The following is a 27775-nucleotide window of genomic DNA, read 5'->3' on the forward strand; positions in this document are numbered from 1 at the left end:
CTCCTACCTCAGGACGTTAGCACTGGGATACTTTTCCCCAGATATCCTCCATATGGCTCCCTTCCTTACCTCCCTCAAGTCTCTGCTCAAACGTCACCCCTCAGAAAAGCTTTCTCTGACATTCTAACACAACATCTCACTCCCTACCCTTTTTCCTCTGTTTTCCTCTATTTTTCTCCATAACACCATCACTACTTGACATTTTATTATATGTTTGTTGTTTATCCATCTCTTTTTTTAAAATCTATTTCTTTGAGAGAGAGAGAGAGTGAGAAAGAGAGAGCATGAGAGGGCGAGTAGGAGAGCAAGAAGCAGGCTTCCCACTGAGCAGGGAGCCCATGTGAGGCTCTATCTGGGGACCCTGGGATCATGACTGAGCTGAAGGCAGACGCTCAACTGACTGAGCCATCCAGGCGCCCCTCTGATCTGGTTTTGCTGCTGTTTCCCCAACACTAAGAATAGTGCCTAGCACACAACAGCTGTTCAGTAAATATTTGTTGAATGAATGGACCGTAATTAAATTATTAAATGTGTAATTGTCACCACGATATGGCTCTCCCACGGGCCTGTGAATGTGGTGAGCCCTGTGAAGACAGGGCCTCATCACCCTCTGTTCCCAGCACCACCCAGAACAGGGCACAGAGAAGATACTCAGGGAGTCTTTGTTGAATGAATGAATGAATGAATGACCCCAAGTTAAGGAGTGTGGGCGTTCTCTTGAGAGTACTCAGGAGGACTCAGAGGTTTTCATCAGAAGCGTGAATAAGGTCAGCTCTGGGCCCCACATCCCTGCTACTCCCAAGTGTGGCCCCTGTATCCTTCATGGGAGAGTCCACATCTGTGGGAGCGACTTAGAAATGCAGTCTTGAAACCCAGAGCCGCTGAACCGACCTGCATTTTAGCAAGACCTCCCAGGGGATCTGTATGCCCCGTAAAGTTGGAGAAGTGTGTTTATGGAACACTGCAGGCTCTCTCCACTCTGGGATTTTGCATGTGCTGTTCCCTCTGCCCGGAGCATTGCTGTCCACTAGAAACACCCCCAGGAAGCCGGCACTGATCTCATCTTCAACATTATTTAATGCTGGCGTTCCTAATCCTCATGGGTTCCATGATGGAGGGACCCACTCTGTCTTATCCCCCTTTGCTGCCCCTTCCTTCCCACCCTCGGAAGCCCACCCTGATTCATCCTCAGTATTTTTTTTTTTTTCATCCTCAGTGTTATTTACGTAATGCCTGTCCATCCTCATACTCGGGAGTTTTCGGTGGTGCCTTTCCCTTCTCCAGGAAGCATGCCCTGAGTCCCCTCCTTCCCACAGAGGGGACCCACCTTCACCCCTTTCTTTCTCCCCCTCCCATCCCTCCCGCGGCAGTGAGGGCACGCTGGTGTTTAAGCCGGGCGAGACACAGAAGGAGCTGCGCATCGGCATCATCGACGACGACATCTTTGAGGAGGACGAACACTTCTTCGTGCGGCTGCTGAACCTGCGCGTGGGGGACGCGCAGGGCATGTTCGAGCCCGACGGCGGTGGGCGGCCCAAGGGACGGCTGGTGGCGCCACTGCTGGCCACCGTCACCATCCTGGACGACGACCACGCGGGCATCTTCTCCTTCCAGGACCGCCTGCTGCACGTGAGCGAGTGCATGGGCACCGTGGACGTGCGCGTCGTGCGCAGCTCGGGCGCGCGGGGAACCGTGCGCCTCCCGTACCGCACGGTGGACGGTACGGCGCGCGGCGGCGGCGTGCACTACGAGGACGCGTGCGGCGAGCTCGAGTTCGGCGACGACGAGACCATGTGAGCACGCGGGGACGGGGAGAGGATGGGACTCCGCGGGGAGATGGGGCGGGGCCGGAGACGTGGGCGCGGCCGGCCAGTGGGTGAGCCGCAAGAGTGGGCGGGGTCGCAGGACGAGGGCCGGGCCTCGGCGGAGTTGGGGGGCGTGTCTTGTGGCGGGCGGGGCCTGAGGGGAGGCGGGGCACCGCTCTGAGAGGGAGCGGGACGGGGGCGAGGGGGGAGGAGACAGGAGTGACGGGGCGGGGCTAAGAGGAAGAGACTGGGCGTGGGAAGGGCGGGGGAGAAAGAAGCTGGTTTGAGGAGAGGAAGGTGGACCGGGGGAAGTAGGGCCAGGTGAGGAGAGAGAGGAGAAGGAGGACAGAGGCCTGGGGAGAGGAGTGTAGAGGATTTAATTGTGGCTAGTGGGGATGGAATGCGGCCTGAGGAGAGGGGCCTCGTGGACAAGAGGGGAGGTTCCAATCGAGGTGGGGCGGCGCCTATGGAAATGCAGAAGCAGCTAGGCCTAAGCCGATGGATGGGGTCTGGGAAGGGACCCACGGAGTTGGACGAGGAAGGCGGAAGAAAGCGGGACCTAAGGGGAGAGGGTGGAGCTCGGGGCAGGACTAGGGAAAGGGTGGAGCTTGTGGGTAGGAAGACACTTGAACCTGGGAAAATGGCCCGACACTTAAGGGGAATGTGGGCTAGGCTTTGAGAAGAGACCGAGTAGGACTGTGGGGGCCTGGGAAGGTAAGTGCAGGGCCAGGGGAGACACAGAAGACACTGGATTTGCGGAAGGTGGCGTGGGGTCTGGGGTAGTGCGCTGGATACAGACACACCCAACACACACGCTGGCACATGCGGAATCACTAAGTCACAGACACGCTCACTAAAACACGGCGTCAGGGCTGGTCTCACGCCCAGACACCCGGCCACCCCCTTACACAGATGCCTGAGTCTCCCCACTGTGTGCCTGCAGCCTCACGTCCCCCGCTGCCTGCCTGGGAGGCAGACGGCGCCTCCCCCCTTTGCCTGAGCCCTTCCGCCCCCGCTGCCCGTCTGTCTCCCTCCTCCTGCCGCCCACGCTCCTCCCACCGAGCACAGCCCCCACCGCACTCCCTTCCCCCTCCACCTCCTTACCTCTGTGCCCTGGCCTCCGCTGAGCTTCTCACTGCTCTCCCAGCCTCTCCATCCCTTCCTTCGCGTCTCGATCCTGGCAGTCTATCTCTGGGTCTCTCTTAATCTCTAGATCTAGGTCTTCAGTGTCTAGCTCTCTGACTCGGGTTATGTTTCAGTTACGGACTCTCCGTACCTTTCCATCTCTTCTGTTTCTGGCTTGAGCTGAGAACTTGGCTGAGGGCACCATCCCAGACCCTATCTATCACATTCAAGAGGCAGAGGCAATGGGGAAAGGTGTCTTTCTGCTCATTCTGGTCCTTCCTGTAGTCTAACCTGTTTCCCTCCTGCTGCTGCGACCCCACAGGCCCTCTCCTCCCCCACACGGCTTCCCCAGGCTGGGACGCCCTCTGCTGCCGCCCCCACCCACGCCCCCGCCCAAGCTTCCAGCTGTGGCTTCAGATGACAGAGAACAGGAGGCTAATTAGCGATTAGGGAAACACATCCTTCCTCTCACGGGCAGGCGCTAATTAGAGGTGCTTGGAAGCAGCCGGGCTGGAGGGGCGGCCCCAGGCAGGATCAACACCGAGGTGGAGGAGAGCCGCCCAAAGACGGGGTGGTGGGGAGAGAATGGGAGAGAGAGACAGAGACAGAGAAGATGAGAGATAGAGATGGAGAGACAGACAGAGTTAGAGAGAGGAAGACAGAAACTTTGATACAAAGGAAGAAGGAAACTGAAAAATTTGGGGAGAGAGGGTGCCAGGGAGATTGAAAGGCTACAATCCAGGAAGCCTGAAGGGAAGTGAGATGTGGGGAAGAAAGAGAGACCTTCTTCCTGAGAGAAACTCAGTGGGACTCAGGGAAGGAGAGGTCCTCTTGATGCAACAGAGAGAAAAGAGTTTGGGTCAGAGAGAAGCACAAGAGACAGGATACAAAGAAGCCTGGTTCGAGATCAGTGGCTGCAGAGGGTGGGAGAGCGGGGTTTCCAGGAAACGGGAGGCAGGCATGAGGGTGACAGAGTGACAGACTGGGGAGAAAGGCTGCTTCCTTTGATCTCAGGAAGTCCTGCCTTTGTCAAGCTCAAGTCCCTCTTGCTGTCCCCTGCCATCTGGGTTTCTCCTCCCTGGGTCCCCTGAGGGCACGCCTGTCAGGGCGCCCGTTGGCACACGTGTCACTGCGTGTCAGTCACCGCATGTCAGCGGATCACGGCGTGTCTGCAAGAGTGTGAGCGTCGGAGGTGTGTGTGTGTATCACCCTGTCTGTCAGCGTGCCACCGGGTCGGCAGCTGTCTGCATGTCACAGTGTGTGAGGAGAACGTCTCCAGAGACCCTGCTTCTTGCCACGGCGTTCCAGCACCTTGGACAGTTCCCAGCCCGCTCCTGAGGTTGGGGGCGGCCATTTCTTTTCACCCACAGAAAATTTAAAATATCCTGAGACCAGGAGGGGATGAGGGTGGAGGTGGGCATACGTCCCCACATGACTGTCTTGTGTGCATCTGTCTCGTCATGGGTGTCGCTGTGTCCTGTGCCTCCGTTTGTTGAGATGGGTCCACTGAGAGACTGTATGATTGAGAGCCCCTTGCTTGAGTTGTGTTGACTTTGGCAATTCCATCCTATGGACGTGGAGAGACAGAGATGGGGAGAAAAGAACACAGATAAAGAAAGGCAGAGAGCTGGGGGAGAGCCTGAGACAGAGAGGGTCAGAGATGGAGAAAGAGAGAGACTGAAGGGAATAAAAATAAACAGACACCAAGAGGCAGAATGAGGGAGATATAAGGAAGGAGAGTCTACATGGTACCACAGCGGGGCTCTGCAGGTTGGCGAAGTCGCGAGGCTGTGGTGGGGGTGTTGTGCTAACAGGCATCTGGTCTGTGCGATTTTGCCACTGCATAGGGAATGGCTGCGGGGTGCGATGGTGTGTGGGTGTGGGCGGTGTGATTGGCTGAGCTTCCTCTGCCGGGTGACTGTGTGGGCTGGGTGTTTGTGTTTCTGGGTTCTGGGGCCGGGCCCTCGAGGTTCCTACAGCTGAAAGAGCTGTTAGTGGCAGGGCTGTGGGCCTTCTGGGGTTAGAGGGTCTTTGTGAGGGAGGGGGGTGGTTTATGTGCCTGGAGGGCACAAATAACTTCTGGCTGTTTCTCCCTAGTCACCCCCTGGGTTACCATAGCAGCGGGGATGCTGAGAAAATCAGTTAGCACTCAGTTAACTCTCAGAAGTGGTCAGGACAGAGGGCAGGAAGCAGCGTATCTCCTGAGCCAAAGGATTAGAGTTAACAAATGTTTCTGGAAGACACACTATGTGCCAGGCACTATCTAGGTATACAGAAAAGAATGTAAAGAAACAAGGGTCACTGCCCCGGTGGAACTTACATCTTAATGTGAAGAAGCAAATGGCAAACCATAAACAAACAAACAAAAAAACACACATTAGGTGGTTTGTTAGAAGGTGATACAGAACAAAGAGGACATAGAGCAGAGTAAGGGGGCCGGTGTGCTGGGGTCCGGGCAGGGCTGGATTTCAAAATTAAAGAAGGTGGTGGGAGGGAGCTTCAATGAGAAATTAATTTGAACAGAGATCCAGAGAAACTGAGAGAATGAGCCCAGGGAAGAGTGTTCTGGGTGGCCAGAACAGTCAGTGCAAAGGCCCTGAGGCACAAGCAGGCCTGGCGTATTCAAAGAACAGTGAGGAGGCCAATGTAGCTGGAGTGGGTGAGCAAGGGGGTGTGGGGCAGGGGGCCAGGAAGAGCCACATTGCATGGGGCCTTGTGGGCCACTGTAAGGACTTTGGTTTTTATTTTGGCTGAGAGAGGAGCCATGTGAACATTTTGAGCAGAGGAAGGACCTACTCTAACTTTGGTTTTACCAGGATCCTTCAGGTTGCTATTTAATAAACGTCAGCTTCCTTAGTTGTTTCCAGGCTTGTTTCTGTCAAGCAGGAATAATAGAGAGCCTTCCTGTGGGGGCAGTTGTGAGGATTAACTAAGATTAGGGACCCTGGGATGGAGGGCTGCTCAAAAAATGGGCCAGTGGGTGAGTTATCTGGGAACTTGGGGAGGGGCCTTATGCTGTGCTCTCCCCCCCCCCCAGGAAAACTCTTCAGGTAAAGATAGTCGATGATGAGGAATATGAGAAAAAGGATAATTTCTTCATCGAGCTGGGCCAGCCACAGTGGCTTAAGCGAGGGATTTCAGGTGAGTGGTGATGGGTGGGCTGTGGGAGAGGTAAGGGGTTCAGGGTGGGAGGACCCTTGGAGGCTCCATTAGTGGGTACTCCTTCAGGCTCATGGATCTGAGCTTCCCAGGGAAGCAATCTCACCTTCTCTCTGTCCTCTCTCTCTCCCCAGCTCTGCTGCTCAATCAAGGTGAGTAGTTACCTCTGAGCTTTGACTGGAGGGGGGACACAGGAGGGAGGTCTCAGGGGAGGGTTCCAGTAGCTGGAGGCTACTTCTCCAGGTCGCATTTGAGGCAAGTTAGAAGTGAGATAAGGGCAGATTCAGGGCTGGGTGATTGTTGGAACTGACCTCAGAGTTGGTAAGACCTTTTGAATTTGGAGTTACAATAGGGGGTTTGGAGGCCAAGATCATGGTTTTGTTTTGTTTTTGAGAGAGAGAGAGAGAGAGAGTATATGTTGGTAGGGAGGGTCAGAGGGAAAGGGTGAGAGAGAATCTTGGGCAGGCTCCATGCCCAGTGCAGAGCTCAGTGTGGGGCTTGATCTCATGACCCTGAGATCATGACCTGAGCTGAAATCAAGAGTCAGACACTCAACCGACTGAGCCACCAGGTGCCCCAAGATTGTGTTTTGTTTGTAGTTAAGGTTGGGAGAATGGAAAGGCAGGATCCCATCTGGGTTTATGGTGGGGTCAGATTAGAATTGGGGTCAGATTTAGGTCAAAGCCTAAGTGGGGGTTTAAGGTGACTTTGGGGGACTTACAGTTCACACTGGGGCCAGAGTCAGAGATTGGGGTGGGGGTGGAAGCAGTGGGTTGAAGATAAGGGACAGAGCAGTTTTGGAGCTGAGATCAGAATTAGGGTTTGGGGTTAGGACACAGGTCAGACTAAAGATCGTTTTAGGGTAAGTAGTAGGAACTTCATCCCAGCAGCTTAACACAGTAAATGTCATTGCTGGCAGAGCTTTCTGAGAGTGTTCCTGGTGGAGGTGACTTTCCACTGAGAATTAGGGTTAAGTTGGTACTGGGCTTGGACCAAAGGACCAACATGCTTTGGGGAGATGAGCTGTGGCTGGGTCTGGGTCCAAGATCTGTACCAAAATTGGGAATCCCTTCTTTCCTCACCACCTCAGACACACTCAAGGATGTTTTTCAGAGCTTGGGTGGTGATGATAATGATGACAGTGGTGATTTTAACAAAGGAAATACCCTTTGGGATTATTTATTGTGTAGCAGGCACTGTGTTAAGCACCGCACATGAATAAACTTCTTTAACCATCACAAGCACCCATGAGGTAGCTACTGCCTTTGTTCCTGTTTTATGGTTATGAACACTGAGGCACAGAGAGTCCAAGGCATTGCCCAAGGTCGCACAGCTTCTTCCATATGAAGCTCAGAGCCCACCAGCTGAACTTCATGGACCAACTGGGTCTTAGGCTGGGGAAGATGGTGGTCAGATGGGACACTGGGGCAGGCTGGGGGCGTACCACCAGGGAGGCTTCCCAGAAGACAGCAGACAGAGTTTTCTTTCTCAGTGGGAACAGGTAGCAAGGGCATCATGGGCCCAGTGAGGTGGGCCTCCCTGGAGTCTAACTCCCATCCTCCATGCTGCAGGAGACGGAGACAGGAAGTTGACAGCCGAGGAAGAAGAGGCTCGGAGGATAGCGGAGATGGGCAAGCCAGTTCTTGGGGAAAACTGCCGTCTGGAGGTCATCATTGAGGAGTCATATGACTTTAAGGTGACTTTCTGGGGCCCCAGCTTCCTCGAGTCATTTCCTTGGGGAGGGTCCAGGAGGAATCAACTATTGGGTTGGGGTGGCCCAACCCAAGGGAGGGGTGGCCAGGGGTCCAAGACCATCCTCCCATCCTTCTGCTAGCTCCATGGACAGCAACACTCCCTTTCCCCTTCTTGCTATGAACCGGGCTGTGGGGGGTTGGGGACCCCTGAACATGGGCTGTGAGCCTCAACCCCAGTGTTCCGCAGGAAGCCTCGGGGTGCCCTGAGGTGGCCATGGGCAATGATCTCTTCCCCATCCTTTCATCCTCAGAACACAGTGGATAAACTCATCAAAAAAACCAACTTGGCTTTGGTGATTGGGACCCATTCCTGGAGGGAACAGTTTTTAGAGGCCGTTACGGTGAGCGCAGGTAAGTGGGGAGGGAGGAAAAAGGAGAGGGAGAGAGGGATGAAGAGACAGGGGAACGGGGAGAGAAACAGAAAGAGGGATGAGAAGGACAACACGATAGAGAAGAGAAAAAACAATAAAGAAAGAGATAGGGAAAGACAGAGGAAAAGATGAGGAATGGATACAAACAGGAGAGACGGACACACAAAGAGATGCACAGAGAACCACGGAGAAAGACAGAGACGTGGAGAGAGCATGAGAGATATAGAGCGAAGTGCCAAACTGCAGAAGGCCAGAGACAGAGAGACTGAGAGACATGCAGAGAAAGACCTCAGGAGGGGTGGAGGGGGAGAGCTTCAGGCAGGAGCCGTCTGGCAGGGCTTTCTCATCAGACAGCCCCAGGGTGGGACCAGGTTACAAGTCTTGGCCTCCCCGGACAGGCTGGATTCCTCTGTTGCCATGGAGATGGTCACCAGGGCACCCAGCTCTCTCCCACCTGCCCTGGTTTCCCTCCTTAGGTCTCGGGCGGGCCCACACTGCCCCCCTGTGGCCAGAGACACCATGACACTTGGATTCACAGACAATCCTGAAGACCCACACTGGCCCTTTGTGATACTGGGGAAACTGAGGTCCAGAGGCAGAGGAGGGACTGGCCTGAAGTCCCACAAGGAATTCAGAAAGAGCTGAGGTGAAGCTCAAGGCTTCTGTCCCTTATACAACCTCAGATTTCCTTCAGGGAGGCCTAACTGGTAGGAATTGAAAATACACCAGGAATTGTGGTTGTTCAGTGGGATCAAAAGAAACCAGGCTTCGGGGATGGAAAAGTAACAGGTAGCAGAGCTGCAGACACCAGCTCAGAGGCCTAATGGAATCGAAGTGGTGTCTCTCTCTGAAGCCACGTTCTTTCAGTATCTGTTTCAGAGGGATCTTCCGGACTCAGCCCTGTGTAGGACAGTGCTGGGGACAAAGAGATAACCATGACAGTTTGGGCCTTGTTCTCACAGAGTGGGCAGGGCTGGGACAGGGGATCTGATGTGGCTGTGGGAGCTCAGATAGGGTGCTGACCCAGCCTGAAGGTCAGGGAGGGCTCCCTGCAGGAGGAGGCTTCTGAGCTGAGTCTTCAAATTGGAATAGGAGTTAGCCAGGAGGAGGGAAGAGACAGGGAGGTGTTCTAGGCAGAGCGAAACCGAGAGTCTGGAAGTCAGCCAGGTCATGGCACAGTTTGCGGGGGAAAGTGGGGTGACTAGTTTCAGGCACAAAGAAGCAGCAAGGGATGAGGCTAGCGGTGGGCAGAGTCCAGACTGCGCAGGTCCTCATGGGCCACAGTAGGGAGCTTGGGTGTCATTTCAGTGCATGGGGGCCCACAGAGCATTTTCAGTGGGGGAGGCTCCAGGAGTCTGTGGAAGGAAGGAGAGGCTGGGGTGGGGCGTGACAATGTGGTGAGGAACTGAACCTCCCATCCAAGGAAGCTGGAAGTCGCAGCCTTCCCTCTGGGCTCAGTGAAGAAGAGAAGGCGTGAGATTGTGGTCACGGAGAGCCAACGTGAGTCACCCAGTGGGTCTGTAGAAAGCAACAGATGAGATCGGAGGAAAGAGTGGGGGGAAGGGGAAACCAGACCAGTAATAAGTAATCAAACTGATGGTGACAGTGATGACGGGGACCGTGGAGTGCCAGGCAGCTGGGAAGTCCATTTCCTGTATGACCTTATTTAACTGATGTTTCCCAAGTATCTGGCTTGGTGTTTGATCATTTTACACTTTGTTCAACAAATGCCTTTCGATCCTTGAGGCTCTGTGGAGAAGGGCGGTTCTCACCTCCTTGAAGGATGAATCGTGTTCCGTCTGGCACATAGAGGTGCTTCTGTCTTACATCCTTTCTGTCCCTGCCTGAACTGTAAGCTCTTTGCAGGGCAGCCTTGGTTTGCAGCATCTGTGACTCTACCTAGGCACTAGAAGGGGCTACCAACATTAACCATCACACTGGAGGTGGGCCAGGCTGCACACAGAGTTCTTTCTGGGGCCCTCCTCCGGAGGCTCAGAGAGGTTAGAACCCTGATTCAAGATCACACAGCAGCTTCAGGGTTTGACACCAGAGAGGTATCCCCAGAGCCACAGACATAACCACAAGGCCCCCTCCATGAGAAAGGCTGAAGAAGATGGGAAAGACCAGAGAAGTAAGCAGAACCTGCACATTCTTGGATGCCAAGCGCAGGAGTGTGGGCCTGGGTATAAGGGCAGTAGGAAACCAAGGCAGGATATGAAGCAGGGCAGGAAAATGCCCCAAGAGATGTAATGACAGCAGCCCCTTCCCTCCCAAAAGTGTGTTCTCCCCACTCTGACTTTGGCCATTTCTCACTGTAGCCAATTAGAAATGCATTCAGCTGCAAACACCAGAAAACTCAACCACGGTGGCTTGTGCATGCTAGAGTTTCTTTTTCTCACAGAACAAAGAAATCTGGAGGAGGCGATAAAGAGTTGGCAGCTCAGTAACATCCTTAAATGCCCAGGCTCCTTCTTTATTTTTCTCTCCCACTTTCAGCGGTTTGCCCTCATGGTTGCAAGATGGCTGCCACACCTCCAGGTGTCAAGTTCACATTCCAGGCAGGCAGAAAGCAGAAGCAGGGAAGCAAGGAGGGTTACACTGTTTTTTATCGGCATCCTTCCATCTGTAGTGCTTGGCCATTCGAGTTGCTCACTACTGCTCATTCATGGTTTTATGCTTCTCAGTTTAGGGCAAAGTAGACAAAACATAGCATCTGTGCTTCCCTGTTACAAATCGAAAGCAGGTGAAATTCCATCACAGTGCGTGACACACACAACTGTAACAGTGAGTGAGGCATCCTGGACGAGGTTCAGCCAAACAGATCCGTAACACGGTGCCCATGTCAGGAAAGCTGGAGCCTTCCAGAAACCCTCTGTTTAGGTCTCATTGCCAGACTGGGTCATATGGCCCCTGCTGCAAGGGATGGTGGGAAAGCAAGTATTCAGCTGAGGACAGGCCTGCCACTAGCTGCAAGGAGTTCCGGGAAAGTGAGTATTTTATCTGAGGACCCAGCTGTTGCTAGTCCGAGCGGATTCTGGGAACATGAATCATGTTAGCTGGGTGTCTGGCGTGCTCTAGCTGCAAAGGATTCTGGGACAGCAAGTACCATTAGTTGAGTATGCGGCTATGGTTAAATGCAGTGAATCAGAGGAAGTCATTATTTGTAGCTACAGAAATGCCTGTCTGTAAATGGTAGCTGAAAAGCCTTCTGAGAAAAAGACTCTTTTTTAGCTAGGGATGTGGCCACGTCTAGCAGCAAGGGATCCTAGCAAACCTCATATTTTTAGTCTGGCGCACAGCCTCTAGCTTCAAGGGATTCTGGAAAAGTGAGTGTTTTTTTTCTGGGCCCGTGTATTCTAGCTGCAAGGGATTCTGTGAAAGCAGTTAGTTTCGTGGAATTCACTACCTGGAAATTGCCCCAAATGGGAGGGGTCTGCAGGTGAGAAAGAAGGAGGCGTGGGTGTGTGCCCCAGCTGGGTCGTGTGCCCACAGGGGACGAGGAGGAGGAGGAGGACGGGTCCCGGGAGGAACGGCTGCCTTCCTGCTTTGACTACGTCATGCACTTCCTGACGGTGTTCTGGAAGGTGCTATTTGCCTGTGTGCCTCCCACTGAGTACTGCCACGGCTGGGCCTGCTTCGGCGTCTGCATCCTGGTCATCGGCCTGCTCACTGCGCTCATCGGGGACCTGGCCTCCCACTTTGGCTGCACCGTTGGCCTCAAGGACTCTGTCAACGCTGTAGTCTTCGTGGCCCTGGGCACCTCCATCCCCGGTAACCCCCTGGGAAACTGCATGTCCGGGGAGAGTCTCAGAGACATCAGACAGTAGAACCTAAAAGAAAGGTTCTGCAGATATCAGGGGGTGGGATGGAACCCATCACACGGAACCCATATGGTGAGCCCCACAGAGATATGATGGTGGGTTCCATAGAAAGGAGGGGGTGGGGCATTGTAGGGAAAGGTAGGAGAGGGGTCCCACAGAAATAAGGTGGGGACTTCATAGGTACCACTCAGTGGGTACCACAGAAACAAAATGTTAATTACCTTCCCCTGGAGAAACCACGTGGAAGATTCCATCCAACCATATTGGTGGGCATGACAGGAATGAGGCCAATGAGTCTCAAAGCTTTAACTAAGATGAGAGGGCAGAGTCCCAGCCAGACGTTGGAGGCAGGGGTGCCATGGAAATAAGACAGTGGAGCCTCAAAGACTTTAGTGTGTGTCCCTGGAAACACAATGGCCATGAGCCCCTCTTCCCAAATAAACCTGAGGGAGGGTCTCTTAGAAACCAGGTGGCCCAGACAGAAATTCTTACAAGAGTGGGAAGACCAGATGTGGGGAGCCGGACTCCTTTATTTTTTTGCCCACGTGGGTATGTTCGCTCGTCAGGTGGTGGCGCTGTAGGCCTAGAAGCAGGTGGCGGGTCCCGCAGACTACAGTGAATGGTTCTCCGATGCCCGCATTCCCCCGGGGTCGGGGTGGGAGGGTTGACAGCGACAGCGTCGCGTGTGGATGGAACCTGACACTTATTTTGTCCAGCCTGGTGGCAGTGGGTTGATTGGGCCAACAGAAAGTAGGCAGTGGATTCATGCGATGCAGAGAGTGGTTCCTATGGAAAGCAGCGAATCCCATCGAAAGTACGCACGCAGCAGGCCCCATAGAATGCAGAGAGGGGGGGTCCCCTCCACCCAAATCAGACACTGAGTCCATACAAAGCAGGCAGCGGATGGCATGGAATGTAGGTAGCGGATACCACTGAATGCAGACAAGCCCCCTCTAAAGCAGGCAGCGAGTTCCTTAGAAAGCAGGCAGCTGCCTCTGCGGAGAGCAAGCGTAGGGAAGGTCTCCTGGGTGGGGGTGTCAAGGTCTCAGGGGCCGAGCTGCAGCCGTGGGAGGCGGGTAGGGCCCACAGCGCGATCTGGCTCCTCGGAGCACAGGGATGGCATCGGGTCTTAGGGAAAGCAGGCGGCGGGGACCGGCCAAGCCCCACTGACTGCTGTGTCTCTGCCCCCCGCAGACACGTTCGCCAGCAAGGTGGCGGCGCTGCAGGATCAGTGCGCGGACGCGTCCATCGGCAACGTGACCGGCTCCAACGCCGTGAACGTGTTCCTGGGCCTGGGGGTGGCCTGGTCGGTGGCCGCTGTGTACTGGGCGGTGCAGGGCCGCCCGTTCGAGGTGCGCACTGGCACGCTGGCCTTCTCCGTCACGCTCTTCACCGTCTTCGCCTTCGTGGGCATCGCCGTGCTGCTGTACCGCCGCCGGCCGCACATCGGGGGCGAGCTGGGCGGCCCGCGCGGCCCCAAGCTCGCCACCACCGCGCTCTTCCTGGGCCTCTGGTTCCTCTACATCCTTTTTGCCAGCCTCGAGGCTTACTGCCACATCCGGGGCTTCTAGGGTATCCCCCGCCCCGCCCTAGAGACTCGGCTGCCCCTGCTCCGGACCCGCGTCTCCTTCGCGCTCCAGAGACTCAGCCTCCTCTCCTGGGACTCAGCCTCCCTTCCTCCTGGGAACTGATATCCCCTTCCTCTGTCCCCACTAACACCCTCCTTCTCCCTTCCCCTTCAGGAGTCACCCGGAGGGACCCGCAACTGCAACCCATCCCTGTTAGTCACTGTTCACACCCCTGGGCACAGTGCCAACTCGAGGCCTGGCCCCAGAGAACCACTCCCTACCCAATGACCTTCTGGAGAATCTACCATCGGTCTCCCTAGACACCGAGGCTTTCCCTATCCCTTACGACCCCCGTCCCCTAGTGAATCCCCCCATCACTACCACCCTGTGCCCTAGGGCCTCGGAACCCAGCCCCCCCAGGGGGACCTTTGAAGGAGGCTGATACATCCCAGGATGTCCCCGATCTCGGCCCTTCTCCCCAACCCTCAGGGAGCTCTGTTCAGCCCCTCGGGGATGGGGCGGAGGAACAGGTAGGTGCGTGCATAAGGGGGCCACACCTTCCCTGATTTCTCCACTCAGGCCCTTGGGAGGACACTAATTCTCGAGGCTTGGAGAAGGGAGGGGAGAAGTTTGGGGTTTCAGAGCTGGAGGAGGCACATTTGAACCTGCAACTTCTCACATTCCAGTGCCCCCACTTGCCTCCACTACCTCTGAGAGCCCAGCCACACCTTGGAAGGAGGGGAGGGGGCCTGTGTGTATATATAGTGTGTTTGGGGGAGGGGGGACGAGGGAGGGTGCATGTCTTGGGGAAAGGGGGTGACAGACTTTCCTTTTGTGAGGGCAGCAGACTCCCCCAGCCATGAGAATTGACTTTGGGGAAGAGGCCAGGAATCAAAGGGAGTCCAGCCATCTCCCCTGACAATCTAGAAGGCTCATTTTGCCCTCAGTGCCAGCCAATCCAGGCAGGACCCTCGAAGAGGAGACCGAGGGTCCCAGAGGACCAATGCTACAAGCCAGCAAATGCTGCCACATCTCTGCCTGATGGGGAGCAGGGGTGGGTGGGAGGGTGGGACTGGGGCCAGGGGGTCTGGGTGGGCATTTTTAACTTTGGAGGCCACCCGTCTGTAGGTAGGCCATCTGTATTTTCTTATTATTGTTTCCTGCCCAAAGGACACACTTGGGGAGTGCGATGTGCTGCCCACTGCTTGGGACCCTGAGGATCACCCTGCAACTCCCATAACACCCTGCTTCCCACAGGTTTTTAGCGTTCTGTCGTCCTGTTGCGCATCACCCCAACATCCCAGACCTGTTACCCACTCCCTTTTCTCTACTCCTAGCTCATCAGCACCAGTCGCTGTCTCTTCTCTGTGATTTCTGTAAAAGTTGCCATAAAAATTTGAAATTCTGCCTGAAAAACAGCCTTCCCGTGAGAAGTTGGGATTCTAGAGGAGGGAGCTAATGAGGTCTCTGGCTGAGACTTGGGCAACTGTGGAACAGACCAGGTACTCTGGGTTTTTCCATGTCCCGCATTCTCTGAAAGGACACCCACTTGCACCAGCCATACTGAAAGTCCACACTTGCTTCCCGTATCCACACCCCCCTTCACCGCCCAGTTTTCCCTAGCCACGCCCCGACGCCGCGCCCCCGCTGGACACCCGGTACTCCCTAGCCACGCCCCCACGCCTCACTCGGGAGCTTTCCTAGCCACGCCCCCATCCCACCAGCCACAAACTATTCCTCTTCACTGGCCATCCTGGGAGCACAAAAGAAGACCCAGATTTGTCTGATCAGAGGAGCTGGGGTTGATGGGAGTTTCCTGAATAAAGCAAGTGACTTTTCTCAGAATCCTGAAATAGGAGAAGGGGCGTGGGTGTGCGTGTGTGCGCACGTGTGGAAAAGGGCACAGCCTATGTAAAGGTGTACAGACTTGTGAGTTACTGGCTTTTTCATACTCCTGCCAGTGGTTAGCATGAATGGGGAATGGGTGTATGGGGGCGGGGAGTGGAGGGATCTCAGGAGACCTTATCGCCACTCTAAGGAGCTTGGAATTTATCCCAAAAGCAAAGGGGAGCTTTGGAAAGGTGTTAAAGAGGGGGCAGGCAGTTGATGTCTGATTTACATTTTTCAACTTTCCTCCTGGAGTAGGGAGATGGAGGTGTGAGGGGACGGTTTAGAAGATAATGGATCAGGCTGGATGAGGGGGTTCAGGGAGAGCCTGCAGGCAGGGCCCTGGCAGGAAAGTTGTGGGCGCAAATGAAGTAGCCAGGGGAAGTTTAAGGAAAAGCTATTAAGGGATTAAGGGGCGGGCAAGGTCAAGGGAAACAAGCCTGGGGGAAGGCGCAATACCCGGGGGCCAGCAATAGAGGGAGCAGTAACCACCCCGGGCTTGAAGGTGGTAGTACCTGAAGCTGTTGAGCCTTGAAGCTGTAGGTTTAGTGAAGGCCAGGAGTAGGCACCCACGTCCCACACTGAAGAGAGAAGGGGTCTGGAGAGTGAAAACCACCTGGCTCTCCTCCCACCCACCAGGCTCCTGCTGGCGCCTCCCATTGGTTGAACTCAACCGGAAGCCAGGGGTTACTATTTGGTGCATATAGATCAGCCTCCCCCCCCAGGGGAGATGGGTGGAGGGTGGAGACAGGGAGGGAGTCAGTGTGGAGACTATCTTGCAGAAGCAGTGAGGTCTCTCCGGGGTTTGGGGAATGAAGGTGGGGATAACTAGGGGCGCCAGGTTTGGAGAACATGCCGGATTCAGGTGAGTACATGCTAAGGGTGATACCTCGGGGACATCCAGAGAGACATGCCTGGAGGGGGGACATCCAGGGGACATCTGGGACAGAGATTTGGGGATCTGCTGGCAATGCCTTATCACCAAGCCACGGAGGGGGTGGGGCACAAGGAACATGGGATACCTGCAGATGGAGAAGAACATGCCAGAAAGGTAGGTGGGAAACCAGGAGACTAAGACACCTGAAGCCCAGATAAGAGTTTCCAGAATGAGGGTGCGGTTGACAGGGCTGAAAGGTGGAGGAAGGTGAGCAGCAGGAACGGACAAGAGCAATTTGGAGAAGGATGTGGGGGAGGGGTCAGGCTGGTCTAGAGAGAGGAGGGAGCGGAAGGCAGCCAAATGGAGGGAAAACATGCAGTCCCCTTCTAGGATCACCCCCCTTCTACAGGTGTGGAAACAGGCTCAGAGAGGGGAAGCAACTCACCCAAAGTCTCATAGCTTGGAAGGCGGGGATGGAAGAGGATGAGGGCCAGAGCACCAGATGGGACAAGGACACCTCTGTCTTAGCAGGTTGAACAAAGACAGTGGGGTAGAGGCAAGGAAATGGGTGAGCCTGGGCTGGGGGCGGTGAGTAAGATCTCAGCTTTCCAGAGAGCATATCCAGAGCTTGGGACGTGGATGAGACAAGGTCCGTCCCATCCCAAAGTCACTATTCTTCCCCCATGCTAGGAGTTCCAAGAGAGTCAGCGGGGGAGTGATTTCAGTTACTTGTCATGGCAGGAAGCAATAGCACAATGATTTCCTTTCTTCGTGCCTCAGTTCCCTCATCTGGAAAATGGGGACAGGAACAATAATGATGGGGACTAGTGGTGCAGGGTTCTACTGAATTATATATATATATCTTAGGATAACACCAAGCACATAGAGCGCAACAGATGGAAAGGTTATACTTTCTAGATATTTCCAGCTTGCCCACTTTTATAATTTATATTCTCTCTCTCTCCACCTCCTCTCTCTCTCCCCTCCCCAATGGCACGCACCAGGATGGCCATCCTAGAACAGCCCCAGAAGGGCAGAGAAATGCAGACTCCATATACACCTGCTTTGCCACCTGAGACTTGGTTCCTAAAAACCCAAACCCCGGGGAGACAAAATGGGGACTATCCCTTCCTCTCCCTCTAGCCCCCAGATTCTTCAATCTCGTATATCCAGTACATGCCTGCTCTGTGCCTGGCCCTCTGCTGGGGCTACTGCAGGGACCACAATATCCCTGGGACATGCTCTCGCCCAGCTCGCAGGGCAGTGGGGGACATATGCCAAACAGGGTGCAAGAGGGGGCGGTCAGGTTGGGACCTGTGAGTGGAAGGACTCTAGCAGGACACAGGTGGGAGGGAACTGGGAGACTGGGGACGCTCTAAGCCAGCAGGGTGTAGTGAAATGGACAAAGGTAGATGCAGGCCTCTGGGGCTGGCAGAGCTGAGAGCTAGTAACGCCCCAAGCCTGAGGGACAAGGTGTGGGGACAGTGACTTCCAGAAGCTGGAAAGGATGGCCACATGGAGAGGGCTACCCCTACAAGAGCTGTGACTCTGGTATGGGCATGCGAGTGGACCCACACCCATGGGGCGGGGCCGGGCAGGGGGGAGGTGCGAGGGTGAGTGCCCTGACCTCACTCCAGGGCTCTAGGAGTCCATAGGACAGAACCCTTGGATGCACTCCATGAAGCCACATGGTGGTAGGCTGAATAACAGCCCCCCCAGCAGGTCCTCTTGTTAACCCTCAGAACCTGCGGGTAGGTTCCTTTCCGCAGCCAGAGGGACGTCACCAATGTGATCAAGGCCGACATCTTAGGAGGTGAACATGACACTGGCTTATCTGCGTGGGCCCTAAGTGCAACCACAAGGGTCTTCCGAAAGGGGGAGGGGGTGGCCAACAGCAGGACCTGTGACAGGGGAGCAGAGGTTGGAGTTCCTGGGGAAGGGCTCAGTCACTTCTGGAAACTGAAGAAGACAAGGGACCAGCTTCTCCCCTAGAGCCTCCAGAATGAGCGTCCATCACCTTGATATTGGACCTCTGGTCTCCAGAACTGTAAGGAGAAGCAGTGTGTGTCATTCGAGCCCCCGAGCTGTAGGTAATGGGTTATAAGAGCAACAGGAAATGAGTACAGAGGCTTGCCGAAGCCTCCTAATGCCAACTCCCATCTCTCGCTGGACCTCAGTAACGTGAGCACACAGTGGAAACTTCTTGTATTTCTGGCTCCTAAATGCACTCACTATGCGCGGGGACATTTCCAGCCTGGGAAGTTCGTATCCACCAGAAAGGGCCATAGAACTCACCTTCTCGGGGCCAGACTCGCCAGCAGGAGTCCTCAACTCCAAAGGCAAAAGGAGACTCTGTAGGGGGTCCATGGAGCTGGTGAGGCTGGTGTGGCAGCGGCCCCCTCTGGCTTGCTAGTTGCAAGAAGGGGCACAGACACACAGGCAGCATCTGTGCTGGGGGGCAGGCGCGGTTATGCCCCAGACCCTGCAGCAGGACAAACTGGGATGACGTCCAAGACCCAGATCTGCCAATGGCCATCGAGGTGCTTTCCCTGTTGGGTCTGTTCTTGGCATGGTTTGGAGCTCTTTTCTGGAGCCTTAGCCTCAGGACCAGCTCTCCAGGCCACTCAGTGCTTCTGGGAGCCCCTCATACCTTTTTTCTTAAGTTCCGTATAGTCAATTGTATTGGCATTTGCTAAATTCTGTTTGCCTTCCCTGTGGGAAGACTGTGCATTCCCAGGCCTTTGAACTCAGTAGTGACCAGGTGACTTGCCGCAGCTAAAGAAAGAAGGCAGGAGGGACAGGAGGCCCTTCTGGGTGGAAGCTTCCAATGCCGGTACGTGCTCTACCATGTCTCTTTTTCTTGAGCCATGGTGAGCTATAATGTATGTAGGGACCGCTCTAACAGCCTGGGGTCCTAGAGTGAAGGTGTTATGTACCCGACTTGCTGTGGGCTTGTAGCTGGATCAAGAAATAAGTCTGGGAGGCCTGGCTGGCTCAATCAGTAGAGCACGCCAACTCTTGATGTTGGAGTTGTGATTCAAGCTCCATGTTGGCCATAGAGATTAGGAAGGAAGGAAGGGAAGGGAAGGGAAAGGGAAGGGAAGGTCGGGTCTTTATTTCGTTCAACTGAGATTTGAGGGATGTTTGTTACTGTATCACCCAACCTAAGCTGACACATACACTTGGCTTCTGTGGAATCAGTCAGTCACCTTCCACTGTGCGCATCCAAGACCACAGACAGGTGCTGAGGGAATAGACTGCAAGACCGGTGGACAGCTTTCAGGAACTTTCTGAGCTCATGTGTAAACTGCACATATGGGAGCCTTTTCCCAGGAAAGGGCCTGTAGCATTCACTGGACTTTCAGGTCAGTTAAAGACTTAAAAGACTCAAATACGTTGGTCCTCGAGTAAGAGGACCTGGGTTCCAGTCCCAGCTCTACCACTCACTGGCTGTACCCCCTGGACCAAGTCACTTAACCTCTCTGGGCTTGTTTCTTCACCCGTAAAAGTGAAGAATAGTGCCTGACATGTATTAAGCCCTTGTAAAGGCTAACCGGTAATATTTTCACTGATAGTAGGTAGATGTGGGTTTAGATGTGAATAATGGGGATCCAAAAAAATAATGGGTTCAATAAGGTAAGAGCTTATCTTACTCTCGTGTGACAGTTGCATCTGGAATAGCAAAACTATTTCACTGGGGCAATAAAATCTCAGGTTTCTTTTGTCTCATTTCTCTGGCATAGCCAGAGTGTGGCCCTCATTAGTTTAGCTCAGGATGGGCTCATGTCCGTGGTATCAGCCTAACCAGAAGGCTGGGGCAAGGAGGAGCGGTCTGGGATCCACCACTCCCTGTAAGGCTATGACCCAAGAATGATACCTATCACTTCCTTCTGCATCTCGGTGACTTGACTCACGTGGCCATGTCTTGCTGTGAGAGGAACTGGGGAAAAAAATGTAGTTTTTGTCCTGAGTCATCCTGCTTAAAATCTCCAAAGATGTTTCAGGAAAACTGGGAGAATGAATGTTGAGGGAAAATGAAAAATGTCTTCTGCAGAAACGTCTGAGGGAGTGTGCGGCGTGGATGCTGAGAAACTCAAAGCCGTCAGAGTAGGGGTGTGGGATGAAACCGACATCAACACTAGAGGGTCTCGGACCCTTTGCATCACCTGTTCAGAGATCAAGGTCCCCATCCAGACCCAGTCCAGACCCTCCAAATGGCCCCAAACTTGAAACCCCTATTTCCCCAACCTCATCTTCCCAAACCATTCCCCAAGTCCTTAGCCTGTGTCTCCCAATTAGATCTTCCACCTAAGACCCCCCCAACTCCCCCGTGTCCCACTCCTCACCCACACCTGTCCCTGACCCTCCAAGCTCCCTGATCTGGATGTCTGTGGCCACAGAGCAAACCACCCCAAGACTTAATGGCTGAAAATGATGGGTCCGTATCTTCTCCCACAGTTCAGTGGGTGGCTTGGCTCCCAGGGCTCTATGGGTTGACCTGGGGCATCTTTGCTTGGGGTATGTCCCGGGACCACAGTCAGAAGTCCGCTGAGGCTCCAGCGATCTGAAGGCTCAGCCCGGCTGGGCTGGTGTCTCAGGTAACACACTCATGGGGCTCATGGCTGGTGCTGGCTGAGGGGCTGAAAGCCTAGCTGGGGCTTCAAGCCCCTGACTCTCCTGATGACTTCTCTGCCTCTTGTCTCTCCACTGTTGTCTCTCCCCACTCTCTGTCTCCAAAGTTCTCTTTTAAGCCTTGCTTTCTCCACCTCTCTCTTGTCTCTGTCTCTCTGCTTTGCTTTCTTGATCTGTATCTTCCCTCCCTCTCTATCTGTTCCCAAATGTTGGCCCCCCACACGAGCGCGCGCGCGTGTGTTTCATCAATCACCTATTGTGGAGTAAGAAGCCACTTGGAATTTGGTGGCTTAAAACAACGCTGCATTATTTCTCACATTTCTGTGCATTGACATTGGCTCTTCTGGTCCACCTTGCGTTGGCCAAGGTCATCACACGGCTGTATTCATTCGGTAGCTCGGCTGGGGCTGGAATGAGTGAGATGCCCTCCCTCGTGGCTGGCAGTGGGCGCTGCCTGTGGGCTGGGCCACTTTGCTTCTCCACGCGGACCCCTCCTCCCTAGTTGGTGGAACAACTTCTCCACCAGGTTGCAAGGGAGCCTCTATAGAAGCTGCGGGGCCTTGGGTCATGTCTACCACAAGCCATTTGCAAGACTTCAGAAGGCAGGGAAGTCCCCACCGCCTCTTTGATGGGTGGAGTGCGAGCCTAGAGGGTGGGGAAGAATTGTTGGCAGCCATTCGTGGCATGCTGAATACTAGCGCCCCCGAAGATATCCATGCCCTCATCCACAGGACCTGTTGAATGTTACCTTGTAGGACATTCAGGTGGGATTTTGCAGGTGGGATTAAACAAAGGGTCTTGAGATGGGCCGATCATGCTGGATAATCCTGGACAGCCCTGAATGTGGTCTTAGGCATCTTTAAAAGAAGGAAGCAGAGGGAGAGGATACTAGACACGAATGGGGGGGGGGGGTAAGCACGAGGCACAGAGATGCAAAGATGTTGGCCCTTCGAGACAAGCGTCACGTGGCCACAAGCCGCCGGAAGCTGGACCACAAGCCCCCGGAAGCTGAACTACAGGCCGCCGGAAGCTGGACCACAAGCCCCTGGAAGCTGGACCACAGGCCGCCGGAAGCTGGACCACAAACCCCCGGAAGCTGGAAGCGGCAAAGAACGGATTCTTCCCTGGAGCTTCCAGCGCTTGCCGACACCTTGATGTAGGCTCAGTGACTGGTTTCGGAACGCTGACTTCCACAGCTGTGAGAGGATAAACCTGAGTTGGTGGTAACTTGTAAGGGCAGCTTCGGGAAGTTAAAGGTAATAAATACGTTGTCTTTAGAGCTAACCCACCATTGCCTCTTGTCCCCTATCTTCTCAGTGTCTCTACCTCTTGAACCCCTTTCTTCCTTTTTTTTTTTTTAAATGGGGGGGGGGCAGAGGAAGAGAGAGAGAGAGCCCAAGCGGGGAGCGGCAGGCCCAGGGAGCCCAATGTGGGGATGGATCCCAGGACCCTGGGATCATGACCTGAGAGGAAGGCAGACACTTAAGGACTGAGCCACCCAGGGGCCCCTAGATAGATTTATTTTAAAGAATTAGCTCATGCAACTGTGAGAGCTGGAGAGTTCAAAGCTGGCAGGCCAGCTGACTGGAGACCCAGGGAGGCGGTGATGTTGCAGCTCAAACTGGAAGGCAGTCTGGAAGTAGATTTCCAGCCTTCCCAGGGGACATCTGTCTTTTACTCTAAAGGCCTTCAACTGATTGGGTGAGGCCCACCCACTTTACATAGGATTATCAACTTTACTTAGAGTCCCCTGATTTAAATATTAATCTCATCTAAAAAACACCTTCACAAGCAACATCTAAGCTGGGCACCACCATAGCCTAGCCACAAGGACAGATCTGATTCTCAGGGGATCTCTCCTCCCCTTACCCACTTTCAGTGCCTATCCACCTCCCCCCTTGCCTGGCCACGGTCTGAGGCTGGACTCTGCAGAAGCTGGCCCAAAGCAAGGATGGGAGGCAAGTGGCTTATCTGGGAAGTGATTCCAGGAGACCCTGGGGGTGGGGGTGGGGGAAGGAAAGCATTAAGGATGTGTTGATTAGCAAGTCACCCCCTTCGGGAAACAGGGTCTCAACCCTGCTGGGACCACTCAGGGATGGTGCAGAATCCTCTTTAGGGTGCCCGACCTCAGGGTGAGGAAATTGGGGTGTTTATCCACTACGTCCAGACTGCTGATGAGGCTTTCCAGGGCTTGGCTCCCAGCACTTCTGGTGGGTGCAGGTGCCAGTATGGGAGCTAGTGGTGGGTCACAGGGGCATGAGTGGGGCACCTTTGCCCCACACGGCCCTATCCTCTCCCTCGTCCAATGGGAAAGTGCATGGGCACTGAGAAGGGAGGCCTGGCTGTCCCTCCAGGGGACAAGGAAAGGCTGGCTCCTGGCTGTTCCCCTAAGGATCGAAGTTAGGGAGACCTTCCCGGCACTGAAGACTGGGGGAGAGAAGGGGTGGGCTTCCCAGTTCTCAGTGTCTCCTCAGGCCCTGGCCCTCTTGCCCTCCCCGCCCCCTATAGTTGGCCTCCCTGCCCCCCTGCCCTCTGCCTGCAATTTTCTCCCCAGGAGATGGAGAGAAGGAAATGTCAAGGATGATGGATTGAAAGGGGCAGTTGGGGTCAGTAGAGGAGGGGGCCACAGAACAAAGCAGAGACAAAGACCAAGGAGAGACGGGAAAATTAGACGGGGAGAGGGGAGGGCAGAGACTTTAAAATGCTGTGTGGAAGCAGATGGGAGAGAGAGGGAGAGATGGGGCGGAGATGGTACAAATGGGGCGGAGATATTACTAGAGGGTCAGAGCCCCTTAAAGGCACGGGATGCCAGAGAGCTGTGGACCAGGGAGCAGACAGAGGGGGACCAGAGCAGGGCCTGGTGGGGGTGAGGAAGATGTCGGGGAGACACAGAGACCGGGGATTGTGAGGGTGAGAGACAGAGAGCTCATCCAGACAAAGAGAGACTGAGACAGAAAGGAAAAGATGGGGAGAGAGAGACAAGAGACAGACAAATGGACAGACAGACACACTCAGGACAGGGAGGTGTATGGTGAGCGAGAGGGAGAGAGGGACCAGAGGGACTGAGAGGGAGAGGAGGAGGGGGAAGAAGGCGAGGAGGGAGGGGGAGGGGAAGAGGAAGAGGAGGGGGAGAAGGAGGGGAGAGAAGAGAAGAGCAGAGATGAGACCCAGAAAGCAGACACTAAGGCCCGGAGCAAGGCTGGCAGAAGAAAGCCGATTGGAAGAAAAAGGAGGGAAGGGACAGGAAGACAGGAGTGGGGTCGGGGGTGGGAGTCCTGGCCAGTGCCCCTCCCCCACCTGGGTCAGGCCAGTCCTGGTGGCCTCTGCTGAGCCATGGCTAATGGTATGATTGCTTGGTGGGGCAGCAGGCGGCAGTGACAAATGAGCTGCCTGAGTCGTGGGCTCCAGTGATGGATGGGCCCAGGAGGCCGGCAGAGGGGTGGGGGGGGCTCCTCCCCCCAACAAGATAAATGTTTCCCTCTCCTGGAGCCAGACAGGGGAGGCACTGGGGATTGGGGCGATGCATCTATGAAGGGCCTGGGCAGAGGGTGGGGGGGCAAGGGAGAGATACAAGAAGGCGGAAACCCAGGGCCACGGAGTTGGGGGGGTTGGAGGGGGACGAAGAAGGAGGGGAAAGAGGGGGGACACGAAGGCTGAGAGACAGCAGTCCCCAGAGACAGAGATGAGCTAGTGGGAGGGGGAGGCAGAGAGACCATCCAGAGAAAAGGAGACACAGAGACAGATGACAAGAGGGAGGGAGAGACAGTGAGACAGACAGATGGAGACATACCCAAGACAGAAGGAGACACAAAGGACCCTCTTTTAGGATCCCTTCATCCTAGCCCTGAGCAAAGATACAGATCCTTGCAGAGAGGCTAGGATGAGGAAGGAGAAAGAGAGATGGAAAGACAAACCCCGCGCTGTTGACAGAGGGGAAACTGAGGCAGAGAGCTTGTAGGACCACGACAGAAGACAGGGGACCCCTGAGCAGCTCCTTGCTCCCTCCATCCATTTAGAGCTGACTGTGGGGGATGCCCCCGGGTCCCTGGGAAATCACAGCCGCCTGGTGGGCAAAGCCCCAGAGAGGACAGAGCTGAGGGAGAAGGTCCTCCCCAGCCGCCATGGAGAGGTTGGCGGCCAGGTGGGGGTAATCTGCATTGCAAGGACCTGGAGGTCCCCCAGGGCTCCTCATAGAGGACTTGATGGGCTACAGAGTGAGACCCCCTCCTGTGCTCGGGGCTCACCTGGGTTGGGGGGGTCTGTGTCCATGCTGAGCCACACACACTCCCCATACCTGTACCCAGGGGTCCAAACACCGCCTTCAGAGAAGTGACCACACCAGGGTCCAGGCCTGGACCCCACCTGCTCCCTCCCCTGGGAGACAAGGCAGCTCAGCTCTGCAGAGGAGGCTGGAAGTCAGAGAGAGAGAAAGAGAGAGAGAGGTGGGAGACGGGGGTGCAAGTGTGTCTGTCTGTCTGTCAGAGACAGACAGGCTGGGGGGGCAGGGCAGTGAGAAAATTGCAGACCTCCTTCCTTCCCCTCCCTCCATCAGTTTTCCAGACACTCCTACTTTCCCCTTGCCAACATCTCGCTCCTCTCTTTAATTAAAAAGATTTATACCCAAGAGTCAGAGGCCCTCCTCCTTGTTTGGGGGGCTGGGGTGTCCTCTGAGCTCAGAGCAATGGCAGAGATGACTCTTGTCTTTCTCCCTCTCTCCCCCCCCCCCCCCCCCCCCTGTCTGTAACTCAATCTGCCCCCCGCCCTTCCCTGGCTCTCTCCACAATGGTTTGGCCTGGTTCTCATTCACAACCTCCCATTGGCCTCCCTGGGACGCCCCACCCCAGTGAAAACGCGGTTGCCTCTCTCCCTCTGTCCACGCACTCCCCACTGGGACTGTCACATCAGGCCACACGTCTTGTTTTCAGAGTCAGCTTGGGGAGCGGACCTCAGCATACCCCCCAAGATGTAAGGCGAGCCTGGGCGTCCACATCCTAGGCTCTCCCACCCTGAACCTCAGCTGAAGGCAGTTGTGGGGGGGCAGACAGAAGAGCTTTGCATCTTTAATTAAAAAGTGATTTAAATTAATTTTCTGCTCCAAAACCCCTATCTGGGGGGCGGGGTGTGTGGCAGTGATGAAAGGCTCTCCCGGCCCCCTTACCCTGCCTTCCGCCATCCTTAAAGGGCCAGCGTCACCCCAGGGACAGTTGCTCCCAAGAGCCTCAGGAGCAGTGCCCACTGGCACAGGGGGCCCCAGAGTCAGCCAGGGCTCTCCGGGTCCTGGCACTCTCTGCTTTAACCATGCCCCCCCCCACCAAGTCCCTTGCCCATTCTGCCCATGGGGAGACAGACTGAGAGGAGGGGCCAAGGTGGGTCTGGACCCCGGGTTCCTGGAGGACACCCAGAGATGGCCAGGCTGGAGGGCTGGTGGTGGAGTCAGGGACAGAGAGACAGGGCCCGAGGTCCCGTGTGAGACAGAGTGAGGGAGTCGGAGAAGGTGACCCAGTGAGAGAGACAGAGGAGGGAGGGTTCTGGAATGACACCAGCTGAGCCTGGGGTGGGAGAGGAGGGGACCTTCCCAGGAGTGACAGGGACCGGGGTCATCGTCCTGTCCTTGCCCTCCTCACAGCCCTCTGCTCCCTAGCCCTCTCCCACTGGGAAGTGCTGCTGCTCTCCTAACCTCAGTCCCTCCTGCTTTAGCTGCCATGGGCTCACTGCAGCCCTGGGTGGTTTTGTTTCGCTTCCACATGATGGGAGGGTGGAGAAGCAGATCACCGCAGAGGAGAGCTGTTTATGAGGGTCATAAAAATATCCTTAGCGAGCCCAGCAGGGGTGAGCACACTGCCTCCACCCCTCTCTCACTGCCACCCCTGTCAAGTCCCTTTCTTTCTTGAATTCTGTCCCCCTTCCTTCTGGATCTCTGTCTCCCTCTTTCTGGATCTCTGTTGCTCTCCCCCTTCCGTCTGGATCTCTGTCTCACTTCTCTCTGGCACACTCACTCAGGAGTGATGTTTGGGTAACTTTTGGGGATCCAGTATCCCTTTATGACAATAGGATGAAAACAAGGGGCCATTTCCCTGGGAAAGGAGCACACACGGGCACCCAGCCCACCATTTGCAGTTTCACACCATTCACAGGCCTCCAGGATGTGCATGAGCACATCCTCTCAGGAATTTGAGGCCACCAGAAGATAAAGACCCCTAATGTAGAAAAAGCCAGAGAGATGATGAATCCAAGGTGTCTGTCTCTCTTCTCCTACCTGCCCTCTGCCGTGGTCACCCTTGCTGACCTCCTCACTGTTTCTCCAACGCACCAGACACATTCCTGCCCCAGGGCCTTTGCACTTGCTGTTCCTCTGCTTCTGGGTTCAGAAGTCCACATGGCTCCCTCCCTCACCTTCGGGGTCCCTGCTCAGATAGCACCTCTTCTGAGGGCTTTCCACATCCCCTTATATTATCTCTGTCCTTGTTCTGCTTTGCTTCAGAACACTTGTCAACTCCAGGCATTATTTTTACACTGGTCTACTCTTCCCCAGACCTCCCCAAGAGAACTCAAGTGCCAGGGGGCCAAGAAGTTTATCTTTTCTCCCTGCTATGTCTCCAGGACACTCCCCCCACCCTGCCCCATACACAGTTAGAGCTCAATATTAATTTTTTAAAAGATTTTATTTATTTGACCCACAGAGACAGAGAGGTCACAAGTAGATGGGGGGGGGCAGGCTCTCTGCTGAGCAGAGAGCCCAATGTGGGGCTCCATCCCAGGACCCTGAGATCATGACA

General features: G+C 55.0%; 1 protein-coding gene across 1 annotated transcript in view; it reads left to right on the forward strand.

The window, feature by feature from the left end:
• The window catches only part of SLC8A2 (solute carrier family 8 member A2), a 28612-nt gene extending 14919 nt beyond the window's left edge, over window positions 1-13693 (forward strand). Inside the window, exons 4-10 of the mRNA XM_059381651.1 lie at window positions 1371-1793; window positions 5968-6071; window positions 6224-6241; window positions 7661-7785; window positions 8095-8194; window positions 11707-11985; window positions 13230-13693. Of these exons, the coding sequence (XP_059237634.1) occupies window positions 1371-1793; window positions 5968-6071; window positions 6224-6241; window positions 7661-7785; window positions 8095-8194; window positions 11707-11985; window positions 13230-13606 (1426 nt within the window). The 3' untranslated portion in view covers window positions 13607-13693. The remainder of the gene's footprint in view (window positions 1-1370; window positions 1794-5967; window positions 6072-6223; window positions 6242-7660; window positions 7786-8094; window positions 8195-11706; window positions 11986-13229) is intronic.
• The last annotated feature ends 14082 nt before the right edge of the window (window positions 13694-27775 follow it).

This window comes from Mustela nigripes, chromosome 17 (genome assembly GCF_022355385.1).
Source record: "Mustela nigripes isolate SB6536 chromosome 17, MUSNIG.SB6536, whole genome shotgun sequence".
NCBI classification, from domain to species: domain Eukaryota; kingdom Metazoa; phylum Chordata; class Mammalia; order Carnivora; family Mustelidae; genus Mustela; species Mustela nigripes.